Here is a 15,686-nt window from a genome sequence, read left to right as displayed (position 1 = left end):
GAGGCAGAGGCAGGAAAATCTTTTGTGACTTTGAGACCAGACTGGTCTACAAAGTGAATCCAGGACGGCCAAGGCTACACAGAGAGACCCTGTTTTGAAGGCACAAACAAAAAATATCAAAACAAAAATACACAAGTACATAAAACTCACACACATACATAAACTCACACAAGCATACACACATACACATAAATAAAAATAAATCATTTTTAAAAAAGAAAACCGCTAGGCTGGAGAGATGGCTCAGTAGTTAAGAGCACTGTCACAAACCACCACCTGACCAGGGAAAAGGTTGCATAAAATAGGCCTACAGGAAGTACATCAAAGGCTGCAGGAACACAAGCAAAGTCAAGTAACATGTACGAGGCCAGAAAAACTAAACGCTTTATGTTAGGGGCTGTGGTTCAAATCAAGCACGCCCTTTCTGATTTCAGTAACTACTGTGTGCGTGCATGCTTGTGTGTTATGTCCAAGAATCCCCAAAGGAAGACCTCAGACTCGCATATGTAGGAGCAAAATGTGTTTATTCTGCAGAGAAACCCAGCATGCTGGGGTGGATCGGTCATACAAAATGGCGGCGCTCCAAGGGGAGCTCGCCGCCCCTTTTAAAGCCAGGAAGGGAAATTCCTGCTGTGGCTTCGAGAATCTGATTGCGATTGGCCGGCTCCTTGGCATTAAGTCCTCTCAAGAGGACAATTTTGTGGAGTTGTTACCAAGAGTCCAGGGACAGAATTTAGATCTTCAGGCTTGCAGGGCAAGCTGGCTTGCTGGCTGGCACATTATTTTTGTAATCCGGTCACATAATAGAGAATGACTGCTTTCAAATTGGAAAAAAAAAAAAAAAAGCGTCTGAACTGAATTCTTCAGGTCCTTAATATAGTGCTTTTTACCCAGACAGCAGCGCTTTGAATTAGAAGGGAATACTGTATTACTGCTTTTTTCTTTTATTCTAAGACAGGGCCTCAAAAACAAAACAAAAAAACAACCGAACAAAACAACAACAAAAACCGCAAAAAACCCACCTGGCCTCTAACTTGGTGGGAGCTGAGGATGACTATGCCTTCTGCCTCCACTTTCCTCTGTGTGGGGGAGAGGCAGAGGAACGAAATTGCCGACATGACTGCTCCGTTAGGGATAAGGTTTTTATTGTGGGTAAGAGAGAGAAAAAAATCCAGAGGCATCTAGAAGAGTCCAGAGCAGAGAGAAAAGAAGCAGACTAGGCATAGCCAGGGCTGTGGAAGCAGAACAGGAGGGAGCAGTTAAGGGGTGATACGAAGTGGCCTAGAAGTCGGCACAGAACACATCCAGACAAATTCTCAGCACCAAGGAGATTTATTTCCCCGGAGGGACAAGCAGGGGGTGCTGCCTCTGGATCCAGCAAAGACAGCAGCATGTGTTTCTGCAAGAGCGGTTGTTAAGAAGAAAAAGAGGAAGTCTGAACAAGGATGCGTTGCTAGGCCCTCACTGGACTTGTGTAGCCAAATAATGAATTCTGATTGCTGGACCTTGGTGTTTTGATAGTTGGACCTTGGAGTTTTAGTCAGGCATTGGGAAGTGGCTAAATAAGGGAATAGACCTTGGTAGCTAGCCTTAGGAATGTAATCTAACGGTTTAACAAGGGAGAGGGAAGAAGAGAGGGCAGGACACGCCACGCCACGTTTGCAGTGCTTGGGGCCTGTTAGAGCCCTTCACGAGAGAGTTTTCATGAGGGAGGTGAGAGAGCAGAGGACAGAAATTAGCGGAGAGGGAATTGTGAGGAAAGGTAAGTAGGAGAGTGACTCCTTTTGAGGATGGAAAACATGTTTCACAAGTTTCTGAGGAATACTGGCTTTTATCTAACCACCAGAAAGCCTATGGTTTATTCATTTAGCCTGATCTTATTTCTAGACATATGGAGGGCCTGAGTCCTAACACTTTGACGTGCTGGAACAGGTGAGTAGCCCCATGCCCAGAGGTCAGGGTTTTTTTGTGTGCAGATTTGCTTCAAAATCATGGTGGTGATCCTCCTGCCTCAGACTCCCAAATGCTGATCAGACGGCTGATGCTGTAAAACAAAAATAAATAACAATGATAGGAAACAACTTCAAAAGCGGTCCACTGAGGCTACATCACAAAACAAAGAAAGAGGTGAGCGCCCCGAGACAGGCCCGCTCCTGTGGAGTCCCACAGAACCCCAAGTAGGAATGCCAAGGCCAAACTCTCTCAAATCCGATTTCTCGTTACGGACTTTCCAGAAGGTCGCCCCACCCGGACCACGCCCACAAGTCCCGCTCTGCCACCGCGCCCAGGCTCCACCCCCGCCCCGCCCTCTTCCGTCCACACAAGCCCCGCCCAGCCATGCAGTCACGCAGTGGCACACTTCCGCGCCTGCGCCCGCTGGTCCTGCGGCTGTAGGCAAATCTCGCGCATGCGCCAGGGAGGAACACTGTCTCTCCCCCTACCAGTACTCTTCTCTGGGCCTGCCTTATCGAGGGTATGCTTCCGGGTCGAAGGGTTTGCTTCCGGAGAGCGGGAAGGCTGAAACGCGGTGTCCGGGCTGCAGTTAAATTTGCAAGGTGCTAGGCGGAGGAGGCTGCAGCCATGGACAGGTCAGTCCCGGTAGAGACGCCCTGGCCAAGACTTGTGACTGTCGCCTGTTAGCGGGACGACATAGGCGAAGCTACCTCCGCGGGAACCGAGGAGGAGCCGAGCGTTGCCCATTCACTCCTTCCTCCTCCCTGCCGGGGTTGGTCCCCTGATGGAGGAAAGGCCGCTTGGCGTGGGTAGGGCCGGGATGCAGTGAATGCCCACCCCGCGTTCCGGAGTCCGTTCGGCGTTCTCTCTCATCATCGCCATTCGCTCCGAAGTGGGCGGGGCCGGTGGTGGTCCGGCGTTCGAAAAGCGAACTAAACAGTCGGAGGTCACAGCCAGTTAATGACACAGGCTTCCTCAGAGTGATTTTGTTGTGCTTGTTAATTCGTATCAATTATACATTAATGGGCATCACTGTGCTCAGCCTAGACTTTAAAGTGCCAGCACCAGGTAGTTGAATTTCTCAAGTGATCAAGTATGTTATGCTGGGGTTAGTCAAGGCCCTTGGCATCGGGGAATGGATGGTATAGTGAAGGCAGCCAAGCAGTGTAATACGATGTATGAAGACTATATACGTCGGGAAAATAAATGAAGGAGATGTTAAATCCCCGTGTCATGGGAGTTTCGGGGAAACCTGTCAAAAGTAACTTGGTAGCTGGTCTTTGAGTAATAGCACATTAGTAATATGAAATCGTCGTACTAGGCTTTATTCTGTGTGTGTTCCTTAAGCTTTAAATAGCTCATTTAGTTTAGAGCAAGCCCGCGAGCATCTATATAGAACAGTGAGCCTGTAAGAGATTTAAGGAACCAGATGGTTAAATAGAACCAAGTTACGGGGCTGAAGATATAGCGTCATCCCTTTGTCAGAGAATAGTGAGCCTGTGAGAGAATAAGGTACCAAGTTATAGGGCTGGGGCTATAGCTCAGTGGTCGCTTGCCTAGCAAGCCTTAAGTTCTGAAGAAAAGGAGAGAGTAGATCAGATTGCCAGCAGGGGAATTTTGTATCTCCTGTTTGTAAAGCTGTTTGATGAGTAACTTAAGTAGATGTACATCAGGGGACAAAGAAGCAAATGTAGACCTTTGTAAAAGAAACATACTCAGTTATGAAGAATGTTCATATCATACTTTGTGTGTCTGAATGCTGAACTCCCAAGTTGGGATCGTGTGGTAAATAGTATGCTGAGACCGTGTAGAACCTAGTGAACCATCTGGAGATTTCAAGGGGAAGGAAAGCATATTGAATTGTTTTGAAATCTTAGTCACAAGGTTTGTAAACCTTCAGGTACAGTGTTGGAAGTCTGGAGCACTGGAGTTTTCAAAAGGGTTGTTTCTCCAGTTTGTTAGAATTCCTTTTCTATTCTTTCATCCCACCAAACCATATAGGACTCACAATCTGAAGTATAGTCCTGGCTGCATAGCAGTGTTTTGCTCAACAAGCAGGCCATAAATAGAACAGTGGTCCCACATGATTACATTTCCTAATGCCTTGATGACTGGCTTAGCTTGTTTGAATATATTCTATGATGTTTACATGGGAACGACATTATCTAATGAGGAATTTCTCAGAACCTGCTTCCCTTTTTTATTTAGTTTGATTGTCAAAGTGGGGTCTCACTCTGTACCCCAGGTTGGCCTGGAACCTCCTGTGTAGTAGTTTAGGTTACAGGTGGGAGTCTGGCCTAAAACCAGCCCCATTGGCAAGTAGCTAAGTCAACACAATATTTTAGAAACTGCAGAAGTCCTTGTAGAGAATTCTGCAGTGAAGTAGCTCTTCAGTCCACTGGGCAAGGATTTACCTTCCTGAAGCAATGTGAAGTACAGATTTCAGGTTTTAAAATAACTCTGTAGGAAACATACCATTGTGATACGAGAAAGTCAAAGAGGGGGTTCATAGCTGGGCACTGAGTAAGATTTTGGGGAATAAGCAGGATTTAGAGACAAGAGGGTATTCTTGGCAAGAGGCTCTAAGACTTGGCTGGCTGTTGGAGTGACCTGTCCCTTGACTGACTCAAGACCGTTTGATCTAACTGTAATGATAAAGTCCTTTGTAGAAGCTAAGACCTTAATTATACAATTCTAGGAGTGGCTTTGGGGAGATGTCTTCGCCTGTGATCCGAGAGGCAGAGGTGACTCGGACTGCACGGAAGCAAAGTGCTCAAAAAAAAGTTTTAAGTATCCTTTATATTTTAAGAATTATACAAATTGCAGAATGCTTTAAATCAGTGTGGTGGGATTTTCTTTGAGGCCTTAAACATAAGCTGTGATAAAACTGGTTGATTACATCCATTGGTGTTTTAGTCGGTAGATACCTTCTCTCAGGGAACTTTAGTGAGGTTTAGATTTCTGTTTCTCTGAAAAGCTTGTTCTGTTTCACTACTAGTATGTCACAGTGGTCAACTAGTAGTCAATACATATTGTCAAATACCGATCTGAGAATTTAAATGACCAAAGGAGTTATCAAGTATGTACAGAAAAGATGGTAGTTATGAAATGCTTTGTTCTTGAAAAAAGTGTGTTCATGAATCTTGTGTAATAAATCTATGATTAGCTTTAATGATTTTTTTTCTTTACATGGAAAACTTTCCTTAATTCTTCCTAAGTTCAGGCCAACCAAGATGAAAATTTTGGTACTACAACACCAAGAAGCCAGATTATTCCTCGAACTCCAAGCTCATTTCGACAGCCTTGTAAGATTTTGTTTCTGCTTGTTCTTTATATATATTTGTTAAATTTTTATTTTTTATATTAATCACAGTTTATTCACTTTCTATCCCAGCTGTAGCCCCCTCCTTCATTTCTTCCCAATCCCACCCTCCCTCCCTCATCTCCTCCCATGCCCTTCTCCAAGTCCACTAATAAGGGAGGTCCTCCTCCCCTTCCATCTGACCCTAACTTATCAGGTCTCATCAGGACTGGCTGCATTGTCCTCTGTGGCCTGACAAGGCTGCTCCCACCTCAGAGGGAGGTCATCAAAGAGCCAGCCACTGAGTTCATGTCAGAGACAGTTGCTTGGATATTGAGCTGCCATGGGCTACATCTGAGCAGGGGTTCTAGATTATATCCATGAATGGTCTTTGGTTGGAGTATCAGTCTCAGAAAAGACTCCTGTGCTCCTCTCCTTGTGGAGCTCTGTCGGCCCTCTCCAGGTCTTTCCTAAGATTCCCTGCACTCTGCCCAAATGACTATGAGTCTCAGCATGTGCTTTGATACACTGCTGGGTAGAGTCTTTTAGAGTCCCTCTGTGGTATGCTCCTATCCTATTCCTTGTTTTCTCCCTCTTCTGATGTCTCTCCGGTTTGCCTTTCTGAGTGAGGATTGATCATCTTACCCTGGGTCCTCCTTCTTGCTTAGCTTCTATAGGTGTATAGATTTTAGTATGTTTATCCTATATTATATGTCTAATCCACTTATAAGTGAGTATATACCATGTGTGTCTTGCTGCTTCTGGGATACCTCACTCAGGATGATCTTTTCTAGATCCCACCATTTGCTGTAAATTTCATGATTTCCTTGTTTTTAATTGCTGAGTAGTATTCTATTGTGTAAATGTACCACGATTTCTGTATCCATTCCTCCGTTGGTGGACATCTAAGTTGTTTCCAGCTTCTGGCTCTTACAAATAAAGCTGCTATGAACATGGTTAAGCAAATGTCCTTGTTGTGTACTTGAGCATATTTTGGATATATGCCTAGGAGTGGTATAGCTGGATCTTGAGGAAGCACTATTCCTAATTGTTGGAGAAAGCACCAGATTGATTTCCAAAGTGATTGTACAAATTTTCATTCCCACTAGCAATGGAGGATTCCTCTTTCTCCACATCCTCTCCAGCATGCATTGTCACTTGAGTTTTTGATCTTAGCCATTCTGATGGGTGTAAGGTGAAATCTCAGGGTTGTTTTGATTTACATTTCCCTGATGACTGAGGACATTGAATATTTATTTAAGTGTTTCTCTGCCATTCTATATTCTCTGCAGAGAATTCTCTGTTAAGCTCTGTACCCTATTTTCTAATTGGATTACTTGATTTGTTGCTTTTTAACTTCCTTAGTTCTTTATATATTCTGGATATTAGACCTCTGTCAGATAAAGGGTTGGTGAAGATCCTTTCCCAGTCTGTTGTTTCTGCTTTTTAATATTTTATATATAAGTATTTGATAGAGTAGTAATCATAATATGAGTGACTATTGACAGTTATGTAATTTACATAATAAAATATTTAGCGACAATATGAGGAAGTAAGAATAAGTAATGATTACAATTATCTGAACTCTGATGAACAAGGAACTGTACTATACGTGACTATAACTGTGACATACTGTTAATCTGCTTTTCCAAACTGGAAGGCAGACTTGGAGAAGCCATTTTGACTGAGTTCATGCTATTATTTAGACAGTGAAAACATAAGTCGGTTTGCTCTAAAGCTCAGGCTTGCCTGGACTGGCATGCCTCAGTTCTCTCTCAAATTAGAAGGTAACAGTCTACTGACTGTGCCTCCTTGGTTTGTATAATTAGGTCTGCTCAGTTACACTTATATTAAAAGTATCTTTTGTAGTAAAAAAAAAAAAATTTAATAGTAGTATGATACGCTCAATTTTAGAAAAATAAGTTCTTCATAACATAAAAATGTTAACATTTGAAGTATTTGATTTGAATCTAATTGAAAACTGAGAAATTGTGTGTGTGTGTGGTGGTTTCATTATCTGAAGGTGCATGTATCAGTGCATATTCTTGTGTGTGAGTGTCTGGGTGTGTGTGTGTGCATGCAGAAGTACTTGCACATGTGTGTGCAGGGATATGAGTCCAGAAGTGAACCTTGAGTGTTGTTCCTCAGGAGCCATCTAGCATTTTTCAGACAGGACCTGGGGCTTTCTGACCTGCCTAGACTGGCTGACTAGAGCTCCTGGTCACTCTCTTCCCCAACACTGAGATGGCAAGTGTGCCCCGCTGTGCCCGAGTTTTTTTTACAGGGATGCCAGAGATCAAACTCAGGTCCTCATGCATACTTGACAAGTACTTTACCAACTGAGCCATCTGACCCACACCCTGGAAAATGACATTCTGTTGCTGGTTCACTTGCCTTGGGTTGACAGTATTCTGACCTCTCACTTGTAGTCACCCCACCCAGCCGAGGTTTACTGAGACATCCGGACATCTCCTGCATTCTCGGGACAGAAGGGCGGTCTCCCCGGCATACACAGTCTTCCGGGTTCTTGGGAAATCTTTCCATGGTATGTATAAATAAATGCACTTTAGTATTTGGCTTAAAAGCCTTCTAATCAAAGATGAAGTTATATTCATTATGAAAGTAATTTCAGCTTATGTAGCGTATATAATTGGTTAGACATTTGAGAAGAATCAAATGTTAGAATATATCATGTCACAGAAGGAAAATGACACAGTAATATTTAGATAGAGGTGAAATGCCTGAATTTGGCTGTTTGCTAACCAAATGAAATGCATTCTAAAACTGTTGATGGCTGTTAAAGCCTAGCTCTGGTTTTGTTTTGCTTGTTGATTGGTTGGTTGGTTTTAGTTTAGGGTTTTTGTTGTTGCTTGCTTGCTTGTTTGTTCTAGGTTTTTGACACAGGGTTTCTCTGTGTAGCCTGTCCTGGAACTCTGTAGGCCAGGCTGGCCTCTAACTCAGAAAGATTTGCCTGCTTCTGCCTGCAGAGTGCTGGGATGAAAGGGATTCACCATTACACCTAGCTGCTTTAAGGTACAGAGAAAGCTGAAGGGGTTGTTCAGTGGGTACTGTGCTCACCTCACAAGCATGGAGACCTGAGTCCAGATCCCTAGCACTAATGTGAAGGCTGGATGTGGCAACCCTATAACCCTAGAGCTAGAGCCATGAGCAGAGAACGGTAGAGCCTGCAATTCACTGCCAGGCCAGTCTAGCCAAACACTGAGCCCCAGATTGAGCGGGAGGCCCTGCCTCAGAAGTGAGGTGAAGGAGTTCTTGAAAATGACATGCTAACAGCTTCTGGCCTCTTCACCACCTGCCACACACAGAGCTCAGAGCAGAAGATGACCATTAAGAGTAAGGTCATAAGGAAGAATAAGGCTGTCTGCCTGTGGGATCTGACCACAGGGAGTATCGATTGAATTGAGTGAGAGGACTCCTGCCTGTTTCTGCCTCTGAATCGACTCCTTACTTTTGTAAGGAAAACCCTCTTCCCCATGTTGGGTGACAGGAGTGGTCTGTGTTGTGAAAGTACAGGGGAATCTAAGTGAGGTTATCTACCCAAGGTGGAAGACCTATTGTAAAACAATTTCTTTAAAGCTGAAAGAAGAATTCTCAGATACTGGGACTAGTGAGATGGCTCAGTGGTTAAGAGCACTGAATGCCTGTCTAGAGGATCCTGGTTAGATTCCCAGCACCTACATAGCGGCTCACAACCACCTATAACTCCAGACCCAGGGATTCAATGTTCTCTTTTGGCCTTTGTGAGCATCTTGATTAAAGAAAACTGTAGCTTCCTTAATGTGATCACTGTCTATTGGATGACTTTTAAAAATGAAAAACATGTAAACATGAAAGGTGGGGGGGAAAACTTTATTCAGTATTAATTTACTTATTTAATAACGGAAGCTCTATTGTCTGTCTTTCTTTTTTAAGGTAACTAACCTGGATGACAGTAACTGGGCAGCCACATTCTCATCACAGCGTTTAGGGTTCTACGCAAACACGGAGCCCCATAGTGTGACCGAGGATGTAAACCTAAGTGCTGTCATGTTACGGGAAGATGACCCTGGAGAGGCTGGTAAATGCCTTTGAGATTTAAGTAGCTTATTTCTTTGCTGAGATAAGGAAATCTGTTCCTGAAACACCATCAAAATGTGATTCTTCCTGGGCCTGTAATCCAGCACTTGGGAGGCAAAGGCAGGTAGATGTCTATGGGTTTGAGATTAGATTAGTCTATCTAGTAATTACCAGCCAGGGCTACATAGTTTAACTTTGTCTCAACAACAGAGAGGGAGAGAGAGAGAGAGAGTGCATGCATGCATGTGGGTATTTTAATTTGGGTGATGTAGCTTTAAAACCACTTCCCCCCCCCCCCAAATCCTAGATGCTAGACATCTAAGCTGAAGGACCTGAATTGTAAGGTTGGATCTTTTAAGGCCTGCTTCTCTCCTTGGCTTGCAGGTCACCCTTTTCCCAGCGCATCTTGCTGGGTCCTTCTCCTATGATACAGTTTTGTTAAGCCAATAATTAGTCATGGCCATCTTTTCTTTTTTCTTTTTCTTTTTAATGTGTGTTTGCCTGCATATATGTCTGCATACCCAATGCATGCCTACTTCTTGTGGAACACAGAAAAGGGCAGTGTATGTCTTGGAGTTAGAGATGGTTGTGAGCTGCTTTGTGGATGCTGGGAATTGCATTGGGTCCTATGGAAGAGCAGCCAGTGCTCTTAACTGCTGAACCATCTCTCCAGCCCCAACTCTCAGTTACTTTGTTGTGATAACACTTAAAATATAATCAGATGGTCTAAAATTTGCCCCACCCCTTCTTGGTAATAATTGATAATACAGAAAATTCTAAGTAGTAATACTTGAGGTTCTTTAAAAAGATGCAAGAAAATTAAAAGTGTGTAAACTAGAGTATATAAATAATTTATCAGTATAAAATTATTAGAGTAAAAGGCAGTTGGTGCAAATATTAAATAAAGAGTTAATATTCAAACTATATAAAGCATTCTTAACTAGGAGTGGCTCATACCTATCAACTCTGGATGCTAAGGTAGGAGGATCTTAAACTTAAACCTAAACTATGGGTTTAAGGTTGTCTTGGGCTACAGAGTGAGACTTTGTCTTAAAACACCACAAACAGAACAGTTTTTATAACTCAACAAAAATCGTCATCAGTTTAGTGAAAACCAGGCAAAGGACATTTCTCCAGTGAAGACGATGGCAACCCACAGGTGCAGGTATACCCGCATCACCAGCCTGGGCAGACAGTCAAAGCAAAGTGGAAGTAACTCCATACAGTAACCTCGGTATTTGAGGATGCGAGCAAAAATAAGAATCCAAGGCCAGCCTTGGCTATGTAGCAAAATGGTAAGAGCCTGGGCCATGTGAGACTTAAAGAAACAAAACACCATCAACAAATCAGTGCCGGCTGTGGTGGCACATGCTTAAATGCCAGCACTAAGCAGGTAGGAGCACAGGTAGATCTCCGAGTTTCAGGCCACAGAGCTACTGGTTTACATAGAAAGTGCCAGGCCAGCCAAAGCCATCTAATAAGCCTCTCCAGAAAGTGTGTGTATGTGTGTGTGCGCGCTTAAGTAAGTCAAAACCAGAAAATAACTGCTAGCAGAAATGTAGAACTGTAAACATACTGAGGCCCAGAGGCATGATAGCACACACACCTATAATCCCAGCCCTTAGAGGTGAAGCAGGAGAACCCTTCTCTATGGGTGGCGTCAGTAGGCTACCTGGGACCTTGCCTTGGGGAACTTGCTGTAGCACTGCGTGTTTCTGAGGCGCTTAAAGTGGTTAAACTTAGACAGAAAGTGAAACGATGACGGTTGCCAGGGTTGAGGAAATTGTAGGCTAGAGGGTTACTGATTAATAGTTAAATTTTACAAAACGATGTGTTCTGCAGGTGGCTGTTGGTGCAGACAGCACAATGTGTGTGTATCTAGTGCCATTAAACTTCACCCTTAAGAATTGTTAAAGATTTGTAACTTTTTGGGTTTTTTTCTTGTTTTATTTTTGAGACAGGATTTCTCTGTGTAGTTTATAGAGCAGGCTGACCTTGTGCTCAGAGATCCACCTGCCTCGGCCTCCCGAGTGCTGGGACTAAAGGCGTGCATCCCCACTGCATGCATGTGCCCCCCGTGAGTGCTTGGTGCTGTTGGAGAGCTCTAACTGGAGTTACAGCTGCTTGTGAGCATCTGTGGTGGGGTGCTGGGAATCAAACCTGAGTCATCAGCAAGAACAGCAAGAGCTCTTGACCACTGAGCCGTCTCTCCCCAGCCCCAAGTCACTAGTTATTAAAAATGCAGTTGTGATGGAGGGACAGAAAAGACTTGTAGCTGTTCTTAAAGTACGTCACTTCCGTTTTGTTCCCTTTTGTTTCCCACGGTTTAGCATCCATGAGCATGTTTTCCGATTTCCTGCAGTCTTTTTTGAAGCACTCTTCAACAACAGTTTTTGATCTTGTAGAAGAATACGAAAATATCTGTGGTAGTCAGGTGAGTTAATTCTATCCTGTGGTTGGTAAACTTAAGTACTTATAGTTTTCTCATATATTAACCTGCTCATTCCTTTGCTGTGCTTACTGGAGTTCCATGGTGGAGGGATGGGGAAACTGGCCAGCAGCTCTCTGCTTATTACATCTTCAGAGTCCATAGAAGCCTTCTTTGGGGAATAAAAGAAACCTGCTGTTTAAAAAGCAAAGCACAGCTCAGTGAGCAAAATCCTTACTCTAAACGTGGGACCTGAGTTCAGATCCCCAGCATCCCGGGGTCACATGCCTGTGGGGAGCAACAAGACAGATCCAGGAGGCTGTTCACTGATAGTAACAGATGAACCCCTTATTGCAAGACATTGATAAGGAAGGAGTCTGTGCATATGTGGGAGCAGGAGTTTTGGGTTTTCTAGCTTTCATTCAGTTTTGCTATGAACCTGAAACTGCTGTTTATAAAACAAGGACTAGAACTTTAGAAAATTGTCATATGTGAGAAAAAGCAGAAAATTGGCTTCACAAACAGCAGAGCCCATAAAGTGTTTGCCACACAAATATGAGGACCTGGGTTCAGTATGTGACAGGAGTGTGGGGTAGAGAGGGTCCCGGAGGAGTGGTAAGAGGATGTCAGGGTAAGGGCAGGTGGATTGTTTATTGGCTGGCCATCCCAGACGGTCAGTGAGCTTCCGGTGCAGGAAAGACACCGCCTCACAAATTAGAGGGAAAACTGGATCTACTGGCACATGCCTTTAATTCCAGCACTTGGAAGGTAGAGGCAAGCTGATCTCTGTGAGTTCAAGGGCAGTCAGGGCTGCGTACTGAGACCCTGTCTCAGTAAGTAAGGTGGAGAGTGATAGAGACTCTTTAAATCTTCCCCCGACCTCGCTTGCATATACACACCCTTTACATACCTTCACAGACTTGTAAATACACAACACACACACACACATGAACTTCAAAAAGTACAATAATAGCCATTTAGCCATTATTTTGTTTGTTGTTGTTGTTCGTTTTGGTTTTGGTTTTTCAAGACAGGTTTTCTCTGTGTAGCTCTGGCTATTCTGGACTTGATTTGTAGACTAGGCTGGCCTCGAACTCACAGAGATCTTCCTGCCTCTGCCTTCCTGAGTGCTAGGATTAAAGGCAAGTGCTACCACACCTGGCACCATTATATTTTTTAATAGTTAACAGTTTCGTTTTTGTCTGTGTGTCTGTTTTATTGGCTTCCTGGAATCTATGTCTGTTGGATAGGAGAGCCAGTCAGGTCCAGGTTGGATGGTGACTCGGGTGTTTAAGAGCACAGACTTTTCAGAGGACCCGAGTTTAATTCCCGACGTCCATATTGAGTGGTGCACAACCACCTGAAAGTACAGGTGCAGAAGGGTCCAACTCCTCTAAGCCTCTGTGTGCAGCTTCATCCCTGTGGATGTTTCTCAGCACAGACACACACACACACACACACACAATTAAAATAATAAAAGGAAATCTAGAAAAAAGTGTCGGGCCTCTGGAACTGAAGTACAGATAGTTGTGAGATGCTGCGTGGGTGCTGGGAATTGAACCTAGATCCTATGGAAGAGCAGTCAGTACTCTGAACCACTGAGCCATGTCTAACTCCTAACATTGAGTAGTTTTGAACCTTTTGTATTGTATGAAAGGGGGTGCTTGTGGGAGGTCAGAGGACAAATTGTGTTAGTCAGTTACTTTCTCCACCACCGTGTGGATCGGGTCGGCAGGCTTGGTGCCAAGCACCATTTCCCATTTGACTCTGTCTCATCAGCCCTCAGCTGAGGATTCAGTAAATGGATAATGCACAGATGATACTATTCCTAAACACTAGTCTTGAGCATTATTTCTCTTGTGTACGCTTTCTTATAGGGTGGGTCTTGTGTGGTTCTTGTAGTCTATGAGGATAACTATTTTTCATCTGCCTACATGTGTTACTCAGCACTTCCGAGCAGATTTCTCTTGTGTCCAGTCCCTAAGCTTCTTGTCAAACAATCTTGTGTGTGTTTCAAGGACAATATTTGTGTAGTTTTTATTAGGTTCTCTTATGTGTCCCAGTCCCCAAAAGGGTTCAGATCACTAAATTAGAGAGAGGAGAAACTTTTTGAAGTTCTGTTTAGAAATAACATGTTTTGGTACCAATCATTAAGAAATTTATTTTCTAGATTTGTTACATGGCATAAGTTTTTCAGACATGATTTTCAATAGTTACTGGTTTATATGATTTCGAAAGGCAAATTTAAGGTATCCACTGGGCATATATATGTGAGAGAAAAAAATACACCTGTGGTTGTGTTGTTGAATCTGAAGATCAGACTATATTAAGCTCTTATATATATTCAAGTAAATATATCTTGCCCAAATTCGCATAATTTCTGGTGGAGATGTTACATTGCATTCTACTCTGAAACATAATGGGTAGTTAGAAAAATGTCTGTGTGTGTGTATACTGTACAAGATTCCTGGTAGCACTCTGTACCTGAACAAAAAGGATATTTGCTTAGTTTTGAGTAACTCGAAAGTGTAGAGAAGAAGCCTCTTTACGCCCTTTTTTATTTTAGGTGAATATACTGAGTAAAATAGTGAGCCGAGCAACACCTGGACTGCAGAAGTTTTCAAAGACGGCCAGCATGCTCTGGCTCCTTCAGCAGGAGATGGTCACTTGGAGACTGCTGGCCTCTTTGTACAGGTAAAGTTTGAAGAGCCTATAGTGAGGTATGCTTGAGGGAGCAAGCCAGTCGGGAAATTAACTGTTAGTGAGAGGTGGACTTAGCATAGGTTTGCTTGAGATGTATCATTTCTAATACTTGAGATGTCAATAGTCAGGTATAGGGAGAGGGGCTATCAGTTCATAAAGCTAGTGGCTACAAAAAAATCAGTCTGTAGCTGGACAGAGGTAGACACCTGTAATCCCAGGAGGGTGAGGCAGACGGTGTGAGAGTTTGAGGTGAGCCTGGGCTTGAGAAAGTGAGGAAAGAAAGAGACCTGGTGGTTTGGAGTTTTATTAAGGATTATTGAAAGAAAATCATAATTAATTTTGCCATATGAAAAAGGTACATGCCCTTAGGCGCCAGTAAAGGCTACAGTAGTAATTACAAGTTTTGTTCAGGTGTCGATGTTAGATTCATCACATATTTACTACCTGTGTCTTACATTATATGTGATAATTAAGTTAAATTGGCATCTCATTTATTTCTGCCTAAGAGAGTGTGGAACAGCTTTAAAAGGTGGTTTCTTGCGTTTGTAGAAATAAAGCTTTCTCATTTTTTATTATTTTCCCCAGAGACAGAATACAGTCTTCATTAGAAGAGGAAAATATGTTTGCAATTGCTGTAAGTATTCTATTAATTTTTTCCATTACTGGTGCTGCAATTTGGAGATTTGATTTTTTTCAACCCACCGTTTGTATTTTCTGATTTAAAAAAAAAATTACAAGTACATAAAAGACACTCAAAGTAATCAAATATTTATATTCATGGGTAAAGGTAAAAGTTCTTTTTTAATCCCTATTATTTATCATAATAGCTTGATTTACATCCTATTAGATGTTTTCTGCACATCTTTATACTAAAGTGTCAGGTCAAAAGTAAACAGTGTCTAGTTTAAATTTTAGTTATATATTTTTTTCTTTTTGGTTTTTAGAGGCAGTGTTTCTCTGTATAGCCCTGGCTGTCCTGGAACTCTCTCTGTAAAGGAAGTTGGCCTCAAACTCAGAGATCTGCCTGTCTGTGCCTCCCAAGTGCTAGGGTTAAAGTTGTGTGCCACCACCACCTGGCTTTATAAAGAATTTTTATTTTTAATTTTTTTTGTTAGGTAGGTTTTTTTGTTTTTGGTTTTTAATGTGAATTGGTGTTTTCCCTGCTTGTATGTCTGTGTGAGTTTGTCAGATCATGGAGTTACAGTTATGAGCTGCTATACCGGG

At 42.9% G+C, this 15,686-nt stretch overlaps 1 protein-coding gene across 2 annotated transcripts in view; it reads left to right on the top strand.

Moving 5' to 3' along the window:
• The first annotated feature begins 2,432 nt into the window (after nucleotides 1–2,432).
• Nucleotides 2,433–15,686, top strand: part of Nup107 (nucleoporin 107) — a 39,203-nt gene continuing 25,949 nt past the window's right edge. The window contains exons 1-8 of one of the 2 annotated variants that reach the window (XM_021658955.2): nucleotides 2,433–2,588; nucleotides 4,652–4,743; nucleotides 5,172–5,258; nucleotides 7,684–7,799; nucleotides 9,188–9,332; nucleotides 11,662–11,765; nucleotides 14,326–14,453; nucleotides 15,048–15,096. In XM_021658955.2, the coding sequence (XP_021514630.1) occupies nucleotides 2,581–2,588; nucleotides 4,652–4,743; nucleotides 5,172–5,258; nucleotides 7,684–7,799; nucleotides 9,188–9,332; nucleotides 11,662–11,765; nucleotides 14,326–14,453; nucleotides 15,048–15,096 (729 nt within the window). In that variant the 5' untranslated portion in view covers nucleotides 2,433–2,580. Of the gene's footprint in view, nucleotides 2,589–4,651; nucleotides 4,744–5,171; nucleotides 5,259–5,939; nucleotides 5,946–7,661; nucleotides 7,800–9,187; nucleotides 9,333–11,661; nucleotides 11,766–14,325; nucleotides 14,454–15,047; nucleotides 15,097–15,686 lie in introns of those variants that run through there. The other variant, XM_060378102.1, reaches the window with a different exon arrangement.

The sequence above is a fragment of the Meriones unguiculatus genome, chromosome 2 (assembly GCF_030254825.1).
Source record: "Meriones unguiculatus strain TT.TT164.6M chromosome 2, Bangor_MerUng_6.1, whole genome shotgun sequence".
NCBI classification, from domain to species: Eukaryota; Metazoa; Chordata; class Mammalia; order Rodentia; family Muridae; genus Meriones; species Meriones unguiculatus.
This window is presented reverse-complemented; position numbering and strand designations above follow the sequence as displayed.